This window comes from Pteropus vampyrus, unplaced genomic scaffold, assembly GCF_000151845.1.
Source record: "Pteropus vampyrus isolate Shadow unplaced genomic scaffold, Pvam_2.0 Scaffold2, whole genome shotgun sequence".
NCBI classification, from domain to species: Eukaryota; Metazoa; Chordata; class Mammalia; order Chiroptera; family Pteropodidae; genus Pteropus; species Pteropus vampyrus.
The window spans coordinates 9,582,140-9,602,754 of NW_011888783.1; the positions used below are offsets into that span (position 1 = coordinate 9,582,140).

The following is a 20,615-nucleotide window of genomic DNA, read 5'->3' on the forward strand; positions in this document are numbered from 1 at the left end:
TATGAAAATTATGTCAGATGGCTTAAATCAAAACTCTAATAGCTACTACCCATCAATATACTGTTAATTATCTAGAAATTTTGCTTTTGAAAGCTTAGAAGGTATTCAGCATTTTGCCTCCCTTGAGTAATGAATGCTATTGTCCTCTATGAAAGAAATATTGTGATCTATGGAAGAAACAGAAACTTTTGAGTGTGATAGGTTTGGTTTGAATTATTGCTCTGCCAATTGAGAGCTACGTGACCTTTGACAGGTTGATTCACTTCTTTCGGATTCAGCTTTGTTATTTGCCAAATAAGAGTAAAAATATTTATCTAGTAAATGGTATATAGGATGGTTATAAAAATTAAATGAAACCATTTAATTAAAATGTTCAGTTCATGTTAGTTTCTTCTTCCTTTCTATCATCATTGTATTATTGACAGTCAATATCTTCCTGTGACATAATTTGAGGACTACTCGTTTTAGAGTAAGTCCACCTGAGCATTCTCTAGGCAAAATGCAACCTACAGTTTAGATGGAGCACAGTTTTGGCATTGTCCGTGACTCATCATTTTAACCCTTTACTTCTATTCATCAAGAATCAGAAACTGAGGTTGTGTCCTGATCGCTGTTCTAGTTGGGAAGAATGATATGATTCAGCTCATTCTCTTTTGCTTATTTTCATGAATCACCTACAAAATCCATGAATTTTAGCATCTATTTTCTGAGTTAGAATTCTCATTTGACACTAGCATAAAATTAATCAGCAACTAAGGAGCTAAAAATTAGCCCCCAAATTCTTTCTCTAATACCCAATAGATGTATTTTTTAATTAAGTGTAAAATTTCAATATGTCTCTCTTCTCAAATGATTTTATAATGTAACCTTCATTATTAAGACTATAGTGTGGTAATAAATAAGAGGATTCGTTGAGGAAGTACTATTTATGAGAAGAGAGATTAATGAGACTAAAAACTGGAAACGCTCGTATAATCAATTTTGATAGCTAGGAAGATAATACTTTTAAGTACTTAAGAGATAATCTATAATGAAAATCTATTTCTGATTTCCTAATTATCTTTTTTTACAATTGCAACTTCATATCCCTTATTATAGTAGTAGATATTGAATGTTCCTTTTTTTAAAACATCACAGTTAAATCTGTACATCTTTAATATAACCGATAAGAAAAACTTATGAAAAAAGGTGTTTTTTTTTCCCAAAAAAAAATTTTTTTAATAAAACAATGAGTTTCTGAGGATACAGAAACTAGTTTAACTTCAGTTGCTATTCATTTTATGGTGCTTAATTCCACAGTCTCACTGCGGACATTGGAGGCTCAGTCCCACTTCAGCCAGTAATATAGGTCTTTAATAAGGTCATTTTCTTTCTTTTAATAACACAGAATTAAAGGCACCTATAAACACAGAATAGCTAATTACATCAACTCTCTTTGGTTTTGAAAATCATTTCTGCTTCAGTCATCCAACTGTAAGACATTTATTCTTAAATTGCAATCACTAAAGATACATTAGCTCGCTATTATTTTCCAGATTCAATGACTTAAACAATGTATTTAAGGTAATAAGTTTAGTAAAATCCCACTTATTCTGTATTTTACTATATGACAAGACTGTAATAGGCACAGTACATAAACTATAACTATAAACTTCTTTTAAAAGCCACAAGGGAATGATCACTAATTATATTTTCATGGGAACTATGGCTGAGAAAGAAAATAACTTATTTGCCTGAGAATTAATAAAGATTTAAAACTAGGATTTTCAGATTTCCTAGTATTTTCCCACTACTCCCTACTACCTCCTCCTAATGTAAAACTGGTGAAATGCAATTCAATAGACAAATATTAAGTTCCTATTATATACCAAATATCATGATAGCTGATGTGAAAAGAGCAAAGATTAATAAGAGCATGCCTTTGGCAACTAGGGGACTCAGCAGTTGTCACCTCCTTTGTTTTTTGACTCATGGACCTATATCAGCTCCCTCTTGCTTTTTATATAATCTAAATTCAAAATCTCTAATCAAAGTCATCTATCAACTCTTTCCCATGCTCTACTCTATTTTCAATCTCACTTCACTTGACTCTCCAACACAGTTTTACTACTGGTAATTCAATTTTCATATAGACTTCCATAGCATCTATTTCAAATCTGTTTCCAGCCTTGCATTTAGCTACCATCCTGATTCCAAGATTCACTGTCACCAAATAGATATTCTATCTGCCCTTCCATTTCATCTCTTTTCTGTAACTTTTTATCAAGTATTCATGTAGTCTGTTATATTTTTCTGTTGCTTTGTGCAATGTTTTTAATTGTTTCAAGTATATGGAAAAAGACCACTCAGAGCAAGCTTTGTGTCATTTTGGTCCTCTATTTCTACAATGGAATACCACTTGTAGTGTTGTCCAATAGAACTTTCCATGATGATAATAATGCTTTGCATCTGTATTGTTCTGTATGCTAACCACTAGCCACGTGTGATATTGAGCAATTGACTACTGTGACTATGAAGAGGAATTTAATTTTATTTATTTTCAAATTAAATAGTCACATGGTTATCATATTGGACAGTACAGTAAAAGTGTTATGCAAAATGTGAGTGATAAACTATTGAATTACCTAAATGGATTTTTATAATAATAGTGGAATTTTGCTAAACCACCCAATTGATAACAAAAAGGTCAATGTATGTGAAGCAAGTGGTCTGGATCTTATCTGAAAGGAATTAATCTTTCATTGTTATTAAGTTTAACTGCAAAATCATAGAATATATGTGTTATGAAGAGCAAATTTGGCAAATTCTTCGAAACTCTTCTAAACCTTTAAATATAAAAACCAAGTTCAGTTTCTCTAATGAGCAAAGTGAATATTTTCAACTCTTGGAAAATTTTCTATTGGTAAGCTCTTCTACAAAAGTTGAGCTAAAAGGCATTTTAATAATGTGTGAACTATATGTTAAAAACTGCGAACTGTGATTGACTTCATAGGAACCCAAATTGGTAAGGCTATGAATTCAAAATCCAGTCAGCGTTCACGTTTTAAATCATAGACAATTACTCCTTTTCTGATTAAAAAGAAAATTATAATATTTGGATTTTGAACTTACAAGCCATGAAACAATCATTAACATCATGAAGCATTCATTTTATGTGCAATTAATGGAGGTGAAATAGGAAGAAATATATAAAATCAATAAAACAATTTTATCAGATTACTTATACCGGGTGCACTGAAAATCTTTTTTTGTAGAAAGACAAAAAAAACCCCAGGGTCTCTGCTTTCTAAACATGTTGGAATCTTTAATTTACTAGCACTGGCTCACTGAACTGGAAATTTTAGCAATGGTCTTTGCAGCTGCCATTCATGATTATGAGCACACAGGAACCACAAACAACTTTCACATTCAAACAAGGTAAGCTAGATAAAGTATTAACTTTTCTAAGTTAAAACTTGAAATTTATTTTTCTGTATATGATTCATTTTGAGAGGATTTAAAGATAATAACGAAGATGTCTAATAAGAATAGATTTAATGGATTTTAGCAAAATTCTTTAAGCTGAAAACATCTAAATCAATCAACCATTATTTATCAAGAATCTTGAATGTATTTGGTGGCATATTTAGTAATTTAAAGAATATAAAAATGTGTAAGATAATTTTTCTCTGCCCAGAATTTATACTCCAAACTATCACACAAGTCAGACATTTATTCGCTGAGACAAATTTTGCAATTTATTGTTTAAGGCATCTGTTTGGTGTCATCATATGTTTGAAAGTAATAAAATTGCACTTCTGAAAAAAAAAATCTAAAAATCAAAGAAATCTTACTTCCAAGTTAGCTTGAAGTGCTAAATTTAAAATAATTGGAAAATGAGATTTTTTTTTTAATGATGATGATAATGGCAGTTATTAGAATCAAAATACCAGACAGGAGGTGTATTAGTCTATTAGGGCTGCCATCACAGAATACCACAGATTGGGCAGTTTAAATAACAGAACTTTTCTCACAGTCTTGGAGATAAGATAGTTGTCCAAGATCAAAGTGTCAGCAGGTTTGGTTTCTTCCAAGACCTCTCTCCTTAGCTTGCAGATGGCTGCTCTCTTGCAGTGTCCTCACTGTGCCTGAGCATCCTGGTGTCTCTTCTTCTTATAAGGACACCAGTAATGTTTGAATAGGGCCCCACCCTTATGACTCATTTAACCTTAATTACTTCTTTAAAGGCTTTATCTCCAAATACAGTCACATTCTAAAGGACTAGAGGTTAGAATTTCAACATATAAATTTTCAGAGAACACAATTCAATCAATAGGAAGGTGCTCTAAGTTTTGGTTGTTGCACAGAGATCTCAGTGCCTATGAGGCAGAATTTGGTCTAGGACCCATCATGATCCAACTCATTTTATGTACATGGATCCTGAAATTTCTGCCTTTTCCTAGTCAGAGATGCTTACGATAGAGGTGTAAGTTGAGAAACTAATGTCTCTCTCGAACCACTGTAGAACTCTATTCTTACTATGGGAAAACTAAACCTAGTTATTTTTTATTTGTTCACTTTTTTAAATTAATAGACTTTATATCTTTGAACAGATTTAGGTTTATAGAAAAATTAAACAGAAAGTAGAGTTCCCATATCCCCCCTCTCTCCACCTTACAGTTTCCCATAGTGTTAACATCTTGCTCTGGTGTGGTGAATTTGTTACAAATGATGAAACAATTGATACATTATTGGTAATTAAAATTCCCAGTATACATTAGGGTTTAATCTTTATGTTATACATTGTATGAGTTTTACAAATGTATGCTGCCAAGTATCCACCATTACAGTAGCACACACTACAGTTTCACTGCCCTAAAACTCCACTGTGCCTCACCTTTTCATTCCTCCCTCCCTTCGTCCAACCCTCCGCTTTACCTGTGGCAACCACTGATCTTGTTAATGTCATATAGTTTTGCCTTTTCCAAAATGCCATATAGTTGAAATCAAACAATATAAAATCTTTTCAGACTGGCTTCTTTCAATTAGCTGTATGCATTTAAAGCCCCTATGTATCTTTTCATGGCTTAATAGCTCATTTCTTTGCATCGCTGAATAATATTTCATTTGTTGTCTGGATGTACCAGAGTTTATTTACTTATTCACCTATGGAAGGATATCGGAGCTGTTTTAAATTTTGGCACTTATGAACAGAACTGCTATAAAATTCATGTGCAGATTTTTGTGTGGTCTGTGATTAAATTAAACAGGGAAAAACATTTTTTTAAAACAAAACTTAAAATGTATGTTTTACATTTTCTTTAATAGTGATTCCTAAAAACTGATTTTCCAGTTAATAAGAAGTTGTTATTTTGATGTGAGGAGCATAGACACATTTTATTAAAATATTAGACATTTTAGAGGTTCAAAGGACCCGAAAGTGACTGAGATCCACATTATGAATCCTCTGGTCTAAACCTCACGGTCTAAGAAGAAAAAGCAAAAATCTCAAGAGGTGAAATAACCTGTTTAGATGCAGTCAGCTGATGGCAGTAGCAGAACTGAGAGGCTGAGAAGAGGCACACTCAATTTCAATCCAGTCTTCTTACACAACTGTTCCTATGGCCAGAGACAGACCTTTATAGCCTGAAATGGATGGTTTTAGAAATCATGTCCCCTTGATGGAGACAAAAGAAGAGTTGGAATTCAAACAATGAAATATTGGGAAGGCATTCTCTGTCTACACAATCCCCTAGATAGACAGATCATGACAGGAAACGGAAGTCCCTGAATTCTGGTTGTGCCGCAGGGAATGTTATTAACCTACACATTTGCAAAGTATAGGGAATTGATTTATTTTTATTTGTGTAAAAAATCAAAGAAAAGGTAGACTGTGCAGATTATTTTTGCTTATCAAAGGCTCTTCTACATCTTCCAAGACCATAATGAGTGGGATTTTCATTAAAGATAGCTCTTTACTGAACTGGGCCCTGTTATAGTAGAGGTCCCCAATATTTTTGGCACCAGGAACCGGTGCTCTTAAAGCAGCGATGCTAGAACTGGGGAGGGGCTGCAAATACAGATGAAGCTCTACTCACTCACTCACTCACTCACTCACTCACCACTCACCTCCTGCTGCGCGGCCAGATTCCTAACAGGCCACAGACTGGTACCAGTCCACAGCACAGGCGTTTGGGGACCCCTGCTGTATAGGACAGCAGTTTGGGGAGTTGGAGAAGGGAGCAAGTGATTTGTTACCAATGAATAATACTCCTTGCTCTTTCTACTTTGAAAAGTGAAGAAAATGGGCTGGCCTTCTCCAGCAGCAGTGTTAGATCATCATTTCTAGATTTCTCCTTTTACCATTCATTTACAACTGAGTGAAGGGTTCTAGTTTACTTACACTTTGGACTAGAGTAGGAGGAGTTGGAAAAGCAGGAAGAGGAAGAGGAGGAAATCTTTTTTTTCCTTTTTTATATTAAGAAACTATATACAAGAGAGCAAAGGTCTAGTATTTTACTTATTTTTGTATAACTTATTTACCGGAATTGATTATTTAATGGGTTGATTTTATAAGAATTTGAAAATTTTATGAAAAGTTGTAGTGACCAAAAGGCAATAAAATAATGTGCTTTTTAAAACTCTCACCATCACCTTCACATTTTGTCCAAGGAGAAACAGGTTTTATGTCACCGATGTCAGTGATTCTGTTGTATTTTATATTATTCACTGTTACTTGGTTTAAAGTGTTTGCCTAACATGGAAAACTATGTACTGGATAATGTAAAATGACTGAAAAATAATTTAAAACATAGTACAAAGCTAGATTTAAGTTCGATATAGACATTATAATTCATGAAATCCTTGCAAGTGTAAATAAATGCAAGTAATACCTTCTTTGTTAAACGAAAATACTGAGCTACATGTTACCATGGATACTGGATGCTGCTTAGAGTCTTGTTCTTTTCTTAGCAATCAAAGACCATCTCAAACATTAAAACTATGCTGTATTCTCAGCATCCTGTTGTATTTATGAGACAAAATCACACCTGCTTTGCTACAATTAAATCTGGTTCAAAAACAGTTTTTCTTGTTGCTGAGAGGTAAAGACAGTGATATTTGGAGACATATTTTTGAATTATCCTGGTAAAACTGCAATGACTAGATTTGAGGCCATACAAATAATATTTGGTTTACAAATTACAGTTTTCCCTGTGATCTCAGTGAACTTCTGGAGATACTTAGGCAAGAGCTATTTAATTCTCTCTTAAATAAAGATATGCTTTGCCAGTTCAGTTTTCTTTGTACTAAGCTATGATTATAGGCTATGTAATTTTTAGGCCATAGCTGAAATTATTAAAAGAAAATGAATTTTAGAGGTATGTACTATTAGCTAACTACACATGTTATTCTACTTTTATGAAGTGCTGAAACAAAAGAGTAAGTAATTACTCTACTACCTGATAGGTCACTTCCCCTATGTTGGTTTGAAAATAAAGCTTGGTTTATCTGGCAGGCTATTAGATACAGATCTCGAATAGGTTGCTTTTTATTTATTTATTCTTGCCTACTCTTTGGTAAATATTCAGTGATAAGGGTCAGTTCTAGGTTATACCTAAGACTCTACACACTGAAAAGCCTAAAATAATGTCTTAATGAGGCAGTTTCAGTGCCAACAGAGTGTGTATCTACCAGGAGGAAAGAAAAGAGAGAGGACCTTGGTGTTAAGGAAAGTGTAGCAATGTTACTACAGGTTTTGATGTCTCTTTTTTTTTTTTTTTGCTCTCTTTGATGCCTACCTCCAACTTTCCAACTTATATGTATGGGTTCACCATTTTAATGCATTGAACATAGTGGCTCAGTTTCCAATTCACTTTTTTTGAAATGATCTCGCAACCTAAGATGATAAGGAAGGAGATGCAAGATCTCTACTATACAGAGATGAAAATGCTTGAAACATTTTATGCTTTATGCTAGAATAGCAAATTTAACAGTGAAACTCAAAGTAGCTTATTTGATGATCAAATTATATGAAAATACAAATTGTTGAGAAAAAAGGTGTTCCTTGATGAATTCATCAAACTATAAAACTCCTTGAAGATAACATAGGAGAAAATGTGGATGACCTTGAGTGTGACAATGATTTTTTAGATGCGACACCAAGGGCATAATTCATGAAAGAATTTGATAAGCTGGACTTCATTAAAAATAAAAAACTTATGCTCTGTGAAAGACAATATTGAAAGAATTAGAAGATAAGCCACAGACCAGGAGAAAATATTTACAAAAGATACATCTGATAAAGGACTGTTATTCAAAATATACAAAGAACTCCTAAAATTCAACAATAATAAAACAATCTGATTTAAAAATGGGCCTTGTTAAAGAAGTTATACAGATGGCAAATAAGCATATGAAAAGATGCTCCTCACCATATGCCATCAGAAGAATGCAAATTAAAACAATGACGAAACACTATTACATAGATATAACCTATTAGGATAGCCAAAATCTGGAACCCTAATGACACCAAATGCTGACAAGGAAATGGAGCCACAGGATTGCTTATACAATACTGATGGGAATGCAAAATAGAATAGCTACTTTGGAATACTAAACATACTCTTACCATATGATCCAGCAATCTTGCTCCTTGGTCTTTACCTAAAGGAGTTAAAAACTTATGTCCACAAAACACATGCACACAGATATTTGTAGCAGCTTTATTCATAATTACCAAAACTTGGAAGCAATCAAGATGTACTTTAGTAGGTGAATGGATAAATAAGTGGTGATTCACCTAGGCAATGAAATAATATTCAGTACAAAAACAATTGAACTATCAAGGCATGGAAAGGTATAGAAGAAACTTAAATGTGTATTACCAAGTGAAAGAAGCAGTATAAAAAGGCTATGTACTATATGATTCCAACTATATGGCATTGTTTAGAGGCAAAACTATGGAGACAATAAGATCAGTGGTTGCAAGGGGTTAAGAATTTGAGAGAGATGAATTACCAGAGCACAGATGACTTCTAGGGTGGTGAAAATACTCAACATGATATTATAATGATGATACATGTCATAATACATTTGTGCAAACCTATAAAATATTGAACACTAAGAGTGAGCCCTAATGTAAACTATGGACTCTGGATAATAATGATGTGTCCATATAGATTCATCAATTATAACAAATGTACCACTGCAGTGGAGAACGTTGATAATGGGGAGGTTATACATGTGTAGGGCCAGGGAGTATATGGCAAATCTCTGTACCTTCTGTTCCATTTCGTTGTGAACCTAAAATTACTCTAAAAAATAAAATTTTATTTTAAAAATTGTCATACAGTTAAAAAAAAAAAAAAGGAAACTAAGTACTTCCACAAATTTAGGTGTTCAGTTATAGGGTTTTTACTGATGAGATGTTATGTAACGAGTATTTTTTTTTATTGGATGCTCATACATGAAATTGAAAGAAATCCTCTACTAGGTATTTTGTTTTTAATTCCTAGATCAGATGTTGCCATTTTATATAACGATCGATCTGTCCTTGAGAATCACCATGTGAGTGCAGCTTATCGACTTATGCAAGAAGAAGAAATGAATGTCTTGGTAAATTTATCCAAAGATGACTGGAGGTGAGTTTCAGAGGAAGCCTAGAGGAAATTTAATTTCAGGAAAAAGTCAAATTATGTGGTTCAATATGAAGAAAACATATAAAAATAAATCCCTTACTTATAACTGCAAACTCAATTTCACTTGACTGTATGACTCTGAGAAGGATTAGTACATATGTAGAAGACTTTGTTCAGAAGCCAGCCTCTGTTAGACAGAGCTGAACTATTTCCAGGTCAATTCAACATCTATGTGCATCATAGCCACTCCACAAGACCATATACCATAAAACAGACACCTTAGGATACATAATTACATACTCTCTGGAATGAAGCTCTGCTTAATTGTACCAATATGTGGTCCTACATGAATTCAAAATATTAGTGTCATACTGATTTCTTCATATATTACTTTTCTATGCATGGAATTTAACTTTTTAAAAAACAAAGAATTTACTATTTGGGGGAAAGCATGACAAATATAATATACTAAAATGTCCCAGGTGCAGAAGGAAATCTTACATGTTTACTCAAGGCATCAGTTTACTCAGAAAAAAAAAAAAAAAAACTACATGGAATGGTGATACTTGTTGCCATTTAGGGGAAAATGACAAGATGCACCCCTACCATGCAGCATAAATTTTCCTCCTTTTTTCTTGATCCCTAGTCATTGTCATTCCCTTCATTTGCCTATAGGGTAGCCAGATTTAGCAATAAAAATAAAGGAAGTCCAGTTAAATATGAATTTCAGATAGACATAGAAATTTTATAGTGTTAAATATATCCTTAATATTTTATAGATCCTACTTATACAATTAAAAAAAAACTTTGTCTTTGACAAAGATCTTATTCAAAAGTCAGTTAATAGGATGAAAAGGTTCCCATTTAAATGCAAATATCAAAGAGATTTTTTCTCCCCTTTAAATCAAGGTAAAAAGAAATGTTCATAGAAAAGAAACATCTAAAATCAAAAACTGCTTTAAAATAGATAAAAGGTTAATTTAGAGTTTAAAACAAGCTCTAATTTCCCATGATTACTTTTCCACATTGAAACTTCCTGGTTTTTCAAGCCTACTTTTGCAACTTAGAAAAAGATCTAATGTGGTAAAAAGGAGGCACTTTGTTCTGGCAACTCAGTTCAGGCCCTTCATTTTATTCTGCAGAAAACTATAGCCCATGCAGGTGTCCAGCTTAGGAAGGCCAGGACCTAATTGTAAAAAGATTTAGAAGTGACAGCTGCTAGGCTATGTGGAGAATAGAAGGGCAAAGGTAGAAGCAGGGAAACAAGTCTGGAGGTATTTCCTAAGGTCTGAGAGGTTAGCCGTTTAGTATATCTAGAATATTTATTTCTTCAGCAGTGATCATCATTCCTACCTGAAACAGTTATATTATTATTTTTCATTATTATTCCTTTGACTTAAACTTTTTACTTCTCAAAGTTGATTCTGTTGCTATCTCAGTATAATTTTTTATTATGTAATGTTCTTTAACATCTTTAATATTTTATAATTTCTCTGTGATAAATTCTCAGTCATCTTAATTGAATGTTTTATAGAATTGTTTTAATGAATATGGTACATATCGTATAGATTATAGAATTTGATAGAGCTAACACTTTCCAAAAAGCCATAAAAGATCTAATTGCTCTTATGAACTTGATAACATTTTACCAAGAATTAAAATATGGACACGTTTTTAAAGACTTGTAGGTTTTCTGTATGCATTATCTGTTTATTTCTGAAAGTAGCTTCAATAACCACAAATGCAATATTAGAATTTTGGCAAGAAAAATTCATAAAATGTAACATTTTCCTTGTGCATTATTTTGCCTAGTTTATCAATCTATTAGTTAATTATTGATAATATCCAGCATTTACTGATCAGTTATCTGCAAAGCACAATGTATTTATTAGATTTATAGATTTCATAAAACTTTCTCATTTTTCTTAGTTGACATAAATATGTTGGTTTAGCTACTGTTGTAATATAGGTCTCCTCAGAATTTCAGAAAAAAATGTAACAGAATAATTTTATTATCTTTAATAGCTTCTCTTCCCTTAATATTTGGCTAAAAGTATTCTAAGCAAGCTATCCATATCATGAACAGTAATTAGAGTATTGACTTCTCATGGTTCCCATCTAAAAATCCAATTAAACTGAGCACCCATAATTTTCAGCAAGAACCTCCAATATGCAATTGTTTTTAAAAACAAGTAATTTGATCATGCCATCTTCAAATAAAATTTTTGACACAAAATCATAATTCATGTTTACCATACACCTTTAATTTAGCTTACTCTAAGGCCATACTATAGAATAAAAATAAAATATGGTTTCTCATATGAGTGTCTATTTTACCTATCTGTACTGAATAAGCGATGAATTGTGGAATATGCAAGATTTCCCTGGAACAATTTATTTTCTACTTAGTGCGAGAATGAATTATTCATGGTATAGTCCTTATGATATGGTTACCATATTTACAGTGTCTTGGTTAAAATTTCAATACTACCAATAGCTCTGTCTATGACATAGAAAGTAAGGGTCCCAATGGCTTAGGCAGAGAAACTTCGCTTTAGAGTTTTGGTTTTTCTGGGGTTCTAATGATAAAATATTGGCACAGTGGAGTAGTCCAAGAGTCACCTTTGGTAATGGGAACTCAGGGTTAAATCTTATGTCTGCTATGTAACTGAGCAGAGAACTCAGTCACTGATGCGAAATAGTAATGTTCCCCGCACAGAGTTGTTTCAAAGATTAAATGTCTTAATATACATACAAAGCACTCAGAACATTGCCTAGACTGAATAAACACTGAATAAATAGTGGTGGTTTTATTAATAGTACATATTGCATTTAGAATATTTTTTCTTTAAAATTATTTAGGATCACTTCAGATAAAAAAACAATATTTAGGAATTATGAGTAGAGGAGGGTTGTAGATGTGGGAGGAGAAAGCATCCAGTTCTTTAAGGAAAGATATTATAAGGAAAGAGCATCATTCACAGATCATTCTCCTGGCAACTTCCTAAATCTTTAAGAGTTAAAAGAGAAAGTAATGCAAACTTTTGTAAGCACTTTTTACATTTAAAAAGTCGCTCCTTTTGTGTTCGTATCCATTAAAAATAAAAGTAGTGATGTTTAAGAAAATATTTCACTTGAGAACAATAAAGGGCCAAATGAACCTTTTTCCTTTTGATGATTGTACAGGGATCTTCGGAACCTAGTGATTGAAATGGTTTTGTCTACAGACATGTCAGGTCACTTCCAGCAAATTAAAAATATAAGAAACAGTTTGCAGCAGCCTGAAGGGTAGGTTATTTTCTTTTGTATTGTTGAAGTTTCATGGGCTTGGACTCAGAAAAGACTGTAACTGGTTACTTTATTCTGATCATTTGAGTATGTCTTTGGTTTGACAGGATCAACAGAGCCAAAACCATGTCCCTGATTCTCCATGCAGCAGACATCAGCCACCCAGCCAAATGCTGGCAGCTGCACCACCGGTGGACCATGGCCCTGATGGAGGAGTTCTTCCGACAGGTGCCTCTTTCACACTCCTGTGCAAATGTTTTTGTAAATAGTGACTATGCCTATTGACATATAGAAAAGGTGACTTATTATCAACTGGCCACAACACATTCTTGGGACTTTAGGCAAAATTTATTAATCTTTTAGATAAATGTATTTAAAAAATCCTATGTAGTATAATAGATGTGTTAAAGAGTCAAGTCTTAAATCTCAGATGCCACTCTTAGGAAAGAAGGAAAGAAGGAAGGAAGGAAGGAAAGAAGGAGGGAGAAAGGAAAGGAAAGGAAAGGAAAAGAAAGGAAAGGAAAGGAAAGGAAAGGAAAGGAAAGAATTTAGAGTTGTTATCTGCTATTAAGAGGCAAATTCTAGAACAGAGATAGAAAATAGCTTTCATCTTAAAAAGGGGTAAGGGGGGATATGTAATACTTCTCTGCATGCATCTTGGTTAGAATTTAGTCTTGTGTGCATAGCTGCAAGGGAGGCTGAGAAATACAGTTTTGCCATGTGGATACATGCCTAAGTTTAAAAAAAATCTATTGTTATGTGAAAAAGCAAGCCTGGATATGGATACAGGGAGTGGCCAGTGGTCACTGCCACAAGTATACATTTTTCCCTCTATTGTGTTTCCGTTCTGTTTCCACTCCCACCTGGATGCTACAATATAATTGTGATTCTAACCATCTGAAGTTAGCATCAGATCCCACAAGTTAAGGGCTTGGTCTTCCATAAGACTAGTTCTACTTCAGATGCCAGCCACAAGTGGGGCCCCAGGACTCTAGCACTTTAATCACTGGTTACAAATTTAGGAGTCCCCACAATTTCCTTCGGGTTTGATAATTTCCAGAATGACACAAAAGTCAAGAAAGTGCTATACTTAAATTACAGTTTTTTTTTTTTAAAAAAAACAAAGACTATAACTCAGAAGCAGCCAAATAAAGAAGTACATAGGGAAGGTCTGGAAAAGTCCCAGACATAGAGATTCCATGCTCTTTCCTCATGGAGTCAGGGTGTTTCTCCTTCCTGGCACGTCAAGGTGTTCGCCAACCAAGAAGTAACACAGAGCTTTGATGTCTAGAGTTTTTATGAGGATTTTGTTACATAGGCATGACAGATTAAATCATTGGCCATGTAATTGATATCAACCTTCAGCCCCTACTTTTCCTCCCAGGAGGTCAAGGTGGCCCAAAGTTCCAACCCTCTAAAGATGTGGTTGGTCTTTCTGGTGAGCAGCATCCATCCTGAAGCTATCCAGATCTGCCATGAGTCACATAATTAGTATAACAAAGAGTCCCGTATCACTTCATTCTGTATTTACAGATTATTTGCTATCTCAGTATTGTTCTTTATTTTTAATGATTTACCATTGATTTTAGACCTATTCTGAAGACATAAAGATCAAATATATTACTGTAATTGAATGACTCTGGTTTCTATCTCCCATTGTCAATGGATATGATATATGGTTTCACTTTGAAATAGCATTGCATAGTTCTAGAGAATGTTACTGAGTAGCATCTTCCAAATTCAAATATTTTCATGCTAAAAATAATTTTGAAAAAAACACTTTAATATATTTTGTGCTTAAAAAAAGACCAAGTGTTAAAATCCATTTAATTCCAAAGGCCAACTGCATGCTATGGTCACTTAAAAATTATAATTTTATATACTCAACCAAACGCTAACCAAAAAAATTTAAATCTCAAGAGACTTTAGAGATCTCTAAGCATAACCTTTCATTTCATAAAGGAAATGAAAAAAAAAAAAACCCAGAAATATGAAGAGATAAAGTAACTTTGCTCGGGTTAAGAAGAAATTTTGAAATATTTTCAAATGAATGATCATGAAAACATAACATAAGAAAATTTGTGAGATGCAGCTAAAGCAATGCTTAGAGGAAAATTTATAGCTGTAAATGCTTATATTAGAAGAGAACAAAGGTATAAATTAATTAGCTATGTTTTCACCTAAATAAGCTAGGAAATGTCTAAAAATAGACCAAAAATAGGTTGATAGAAGGAGGTAATAAACATAAAAGCAGAAATCAATGAAATCGAACCAAAGGCAAATAATAGGATCTACTACAGTTAAACTTAATATCCCCTATGACCCAGCATGTTTATCCATAGGTGTATAACCCATATAAATTAGTGCTTATACCCACCAAATATCTTATATAGGAGTAGTTATACTACTCCTATCCTATAAGATACAGTTGTACTTATAATAGCCCCATACTAGAAATAGTCCAAATGTGCATCAAAGAATAAATAGGTAAATAAATCATGGCATAATTATATAATGGAATATCATGCAACAATAAAAAAATGGACTAAAATACAATAATAAATCTCAAATGCATATTTCATGTAAATGTATGATTCATTTATATGAAGTTCAAAAACTGGCAAAAAATACGTGATAACTGAAATGTGAACAATGGGTGCCTATACAGAGTGGGATTCACTAGAAGAGGGTAAGGGAACTTTCTGGAGTTGATGGAAATGTTTTATATCTTGAGTGTTAGTTACACAAATGTGTTCATAATTTATACACTAAAGGTTTGTACATAAATTTTTCCTTGATATAAAAAATAATATATCAGAATAAAAGTGTTTCATTAATGACATGAGGAACTCTAAGAAAATCACTGTTTTAAAATATTATCTCTACTAAATCCCAGAGACTTTTGAAATTACTGTTAGATCTCCAAATAATATCATGACTTGTATTATCCCTGTCTCTTATTAATTTCAAATTAGACGAAGAATACCTGACTGAATCATGAGAAATAGAGTCCAGAAGTTTTTGAAGTTCACCATCTTATTCTTGAATTTTCTAGAAAGGTGACTGATACCAATAATGAAGCTTCCAGCATACAGTGATTCTTAACATCTGAATTTCAAGGTAGAGGGAAATCGTTCCATAAGGCTACTTAGCTTCTCTGTCATCCTCAGTACCTAGGAAAGAGTGACTCAGATATTTGAATATCTGATTAAAAACACTCAACATAAAAGGTCAAGTTTTAGGATAGGTATAATATCAGGACACTTGTTTTTGTGATCTGTATTTTTCAGATTGTATTACTTAGAGGATAGAGGTGTCAGGTTTTTGTTTTGTTTTGTTTTGTTTTAACAAGACTTTTGGTGGGCAATGGTAGACATTTGTGTACCCCAAAATGTTTGGAAATGACAGTCTGTGCTTGAATGATCTTAACATAAGGCAGTATATTTACAGTCCAAAGGAGAGTAAAGTATGTATGTTAATATGGGCTAGTATATAATCAAACTCTCTCTGCTAGCATTGACTCTTTTCTTCAACTACAAAAATCCTCTCAGATTATAATACAATGATTAAGACTTGAGTTTTTAATAATGAAATCTCATAGTTTTCAATCTCTGGATTTTTAAAAGTAAATGACTTTCAAATCCCCTTCAGAAACATATATGGCAAAACAGGAGAATGTGGAGTTAAAGGTCAACATGAGTGAGTTTACACTGCCAACAGACATGCTTTACAAGCAAAACAAGTTTATCTTTATGGGACTTAAGCTACAATATCACCTTGACTCCAACAGTCAAAATGTTTCCATGCATTCAGTTAACTAAATGAGTCTCCCAGCCCCCTTACTGGATCTTACCATACCATATATTTTAGCCCTTTGGATACAGCAGAGAATCTGAAACCGCTGGGTGTATGTTTCGCTCTGAGTGTATTTGAAATAAGCTATTTAACTAGAACTCTGTATCTATGCATATGTCCTAGAAATTGGCAGGACTCCAATGGTTCTTCCATGTCTTTTCTTATTCTTGCTCATCCTCACGTCACCACATATGAAACTGTCATTTTGTAGAACCCAGTGTTGAGAGATCCCTTCTTGTTATGCATCTAGCCAAAGCGACTTGGGTTTTTCATCTCAAACAGTCAAAATAACACTTTTAATGAAGGAAAATGTATTCCTTCATTCCTTCAGAATGTACTAAGAATCTAAATACTGTGTCATGTGATCCACTATCTGTACCAGAGAATTTGGCAAGGTCTGCCCAGAACTCATCACTGATACACTATAAATGTAACATCCTGTGTTTCTTGTTAAAGAAAGTATTTTATGTATATTGGGCAATCATAAGAAGCCTAATAATGCAAATAAGAGAACTGAATTTGGCTTCAGAAAACCCAAGAGGTAAGCCCTAGCTTTCCCTCTTTCCTTTGGAGGTGGACATAAGACTTCACCTTCTTACCTTTAAGATGGGATTAATCCCATTCTGCCTCCTCCCCAGGATGGTCATGAGGAAAAAAATGATAAAATAAACGTGAGAGGTCTTTTCATACTATAGACATAATACCATGTGAGGAATTGGTATTATTTGTTATCCTCCTGGTCTATTTTAAGCTTTATATTTTTTTAAGGCAAAGTATCAGAGAGCCATTGACATTTTGTTATTTGATAGTCACTTAAAGCCAAACTTGAAGAATCTGGGCACAATTAAAAAAAACACATTTCCAACACAACCATGAAGTTTAAAAAGTAGCCAGTTAAGAGAAGTGTTTTTCCTTTTGTTCTGCAAAATATAGCACTAGACTTGGAATTCATTTAATAGGTTATAAACAAAATTAGCGACTGGATATAAATTCAAAAAATCAAAAAAAGTACTCAAGGGAAAGAGCTGATTTTTAGAACTGTCAAGAGCAACAAGAAAATGTATGTGTGCCCATAAATACACACATATACTTATATGTGTATAAGTATGTGTGTGTGTGTGTGTGTGTGTGTGTGTGTACATAAATGTATCAGAAAAATCCAGAGGAATTTTGGAACGTGTTGATTTCTAAATCAATTTCTTATCATCTATAAAGTTTATTTTATCTAATAAAAGGGTTTAAATAGACATTAAGAATTTTTAAACACAATGTATTTTTGGAGAACAAACCAATGTAAATCAAGCTATTTGTACCATCCTTTAAAGTCCTATCGATGTTACCCTAGTCCATTGTATAACGACTTTTGGCATACATTCTAAAGCCGTGGGAAATTATAGCAAGAAGAGATTAGAATTATACCCAGAATTTGTAGTCTTGAGGAGCTTTTTTTTTTGACTCTGAAGGGAGCAGCTGATGGTAAAGTTTCTCTCATCTCCAAGGCATGTTTCACCTACCTGTGACATCGTCAACACAATTAATGCCCTCTCTTCCAGTGTTCGTGCACTGTCACCTCTGCCCTGACTGTAATGGGTGCATTTGGAAGATGCTCCATTCATTTCAACTATGACTGATATGACTGAGAGATTAGAGGTGGAGGTACCAGCCAAGGAAATAACCATTAGACAACCATTTGTTTCTTATTCTCTTCTTGAACAGACATATCAGTTTGGCAAGATAACAAAACATTAATACAATTAAAGTTTAAAAAAATAGTCACTGCTATTTAAATTTGTTCATACTTTATACTATATGAACTCAATAACTAAGTGATTTTTTTCTCCTTTTCAACTATATGCTTTTGATGCATGAAGAGAAGTGAGCATTTGTGTAAAGTTTACATTTACCAAAAAGTATTACCTTCTCAGCCAAGGAGAAACAAATAATTGGAAGTGCAAGTTATTTGGAAGGGAAGGTCAAAATGATTATTTTATTTTGAACTATATATAGTCAGGCCCCTTTATTTTTTTCAATATTGCTAGAAGTAGTATAAAGTATTATTTCAAAATAAATTATATTTCCCATAGTGATAACAATGTATTTAGTTAATGTATTTTCAGCCAAGGATCTGGCATTACAAATTCAGAGACTCAATGAAAACATTTTTTATAAATTTAAAGAACTGTAGCTATGAGCCAGGATAATAACTTAAAATTTAAAAATCAAAGCTTATAGTTTTAAGAGGCATAAAGGGTTATAAACATTGATTACAAAGGTGTACTAATGTTCTATAAAATATTTATAACACAAAAATACAGTTATATCATATCATAAATTTTGCTAAAAGTGTGTTAGCTATAATAATCATTAAACATTTAAACAGTTTTAGTGGCTTTCATAGAATTTAGAAGGACCATTTTTAGAAGGAATGCAGGAAGGAAATTATATGGCCTAATCTCTTAAATAATTTGTCCAGAGAAGGCTAAACTACTACATCTGCCCCTCCTTCCTCAATTAAATCCCTTCTAGAACTAGGGGTCCTCCAGATGCTAATGTTGGCCTTACAGTGGCCCCCAAGCCTATGGTCAAAAGCTTGCTACATGTTTGTTGGTTTTGCTTCTGAGATTAAACTTAGATTTCAGTGCAAAAGTTTTCTCAAGATTTCATGCTTCACTTTTTTATATCTTTTTTATTTCTTTAAAACTATAGAAACTGTTTTGACTCAAGAGGAAATGCAAAAAAAGAAAAAAAGTTCGCCATTAAGTCACTGGATTTGACTCCTTGTTGACAGCTATCAAAACATTTCAGGCTGTTAAGAAAGCATTAAAGCAATTATTAAGTCTTTGTCATGGCCTTTTAAAGTAGAAACTTCAACAGCCTTCAAGAGAATTGCTAAGATAGGCATAAACTGCCAGGCCTAAGCACATCAGGCTGCCTTGTGTTTCCATGTTGATGGGACCACTCTCTCCACCTCCTCACCTGCAGGCTCATCCCCAAGAACAGATGCAGACATCCAGGGTGGAATTTAGTGGTATTGGTTAAATAATTGAGTTTCATGGTCTTGGGGTTCTATAATTTTGCTCCAACCACTTGTACAAGTCGACACATCAGAACACAGATGTATTCAGTAAGTTACTGATTTTTAAAAGTATATTTTTGGTTTCCTGAAGACAGCACCATCAAATGAAAGCATGGTTTTCATGAAAAACTAGTTGGCTTATACAATGTCTGTTGCTTTGACCCTGTTGTTATCTCGATGCAAAGTAAGTGTTCTTTTTTCAGGAACACAATAAGGAAAATTGTAAAGTTTGTCAGATTTATACTCAGGGGTCCTAACTTTCTCTTCACGTACCTTTCCTTCTCCCTTAGTAGTGCCCCCCTTGGCCTGTTGGGTTTCTGGCCGCAGAGCCCCCTACTAATCTTGCATTTATAGCCTTCGTTCACTCTAAAGAATAAATAACACTTTGAAATATTCATAAATAAATTAAATTATTAATGTACTTTAGCATTCAATGTGCTTTAGCAGTGGAAATTTAATATTCTAAATCAATTGTGAAGTACAAGAAGCAACTAGAATATAAAATCTCACTCCGTCTATAAGAAGGTCGACCCTACATATATCTTTTGTGGGAGCTAAAAAAACAATACTTTTCCTCCCACTTTCTAAGTTCTTCTGGCTGGGCTAATAATCAAATCAACAGAGACAGATTAACAGGAGAAAATCAAATTTTTAATACATGCACATGCGGAATTCACATAAACATGAAAATTCCAAAGACAGCAAGGTAACATTGGATATGTCATTTGGACAAAAGACAAAAAGCGGAAAGGGGGAGAAAGGTATTAGAATTCAGATGT

At 33.4% G+C, this 20,615-nt stretch overlaps 1 protein-coding gene across 1 annotated transcript in view; it reads left to right on the forward strand.

Moving 5' to 3' along the window:
- PDE1A (phosphodiesterase 1A) overlaps positions 1-20,615 on the forward strand; it is a 293,552-nt gene that overhangs the window by 235,861 nt on the left and 37,076 nt on the right. The window contains exons 8-11 of the mRNA XM_011356541.1: positions 3,317-3,417; positions 9,495-9,620; positions 12,804-12,905; positions 13,013-13,133. Coding sequence (XP_011354843.1) covers positions 3,317-3,417; positions 9,495-9,620; positions 12,804-12,905; positions 13,013-13,133 — 450 coding nt within the window. The remainder of the gene's footprint in view (positions 1-3,316; positions 3,418-9,494; positions 9,621-12,803; positions 12,906-13,012; positions 13,134-20,615) is intronic.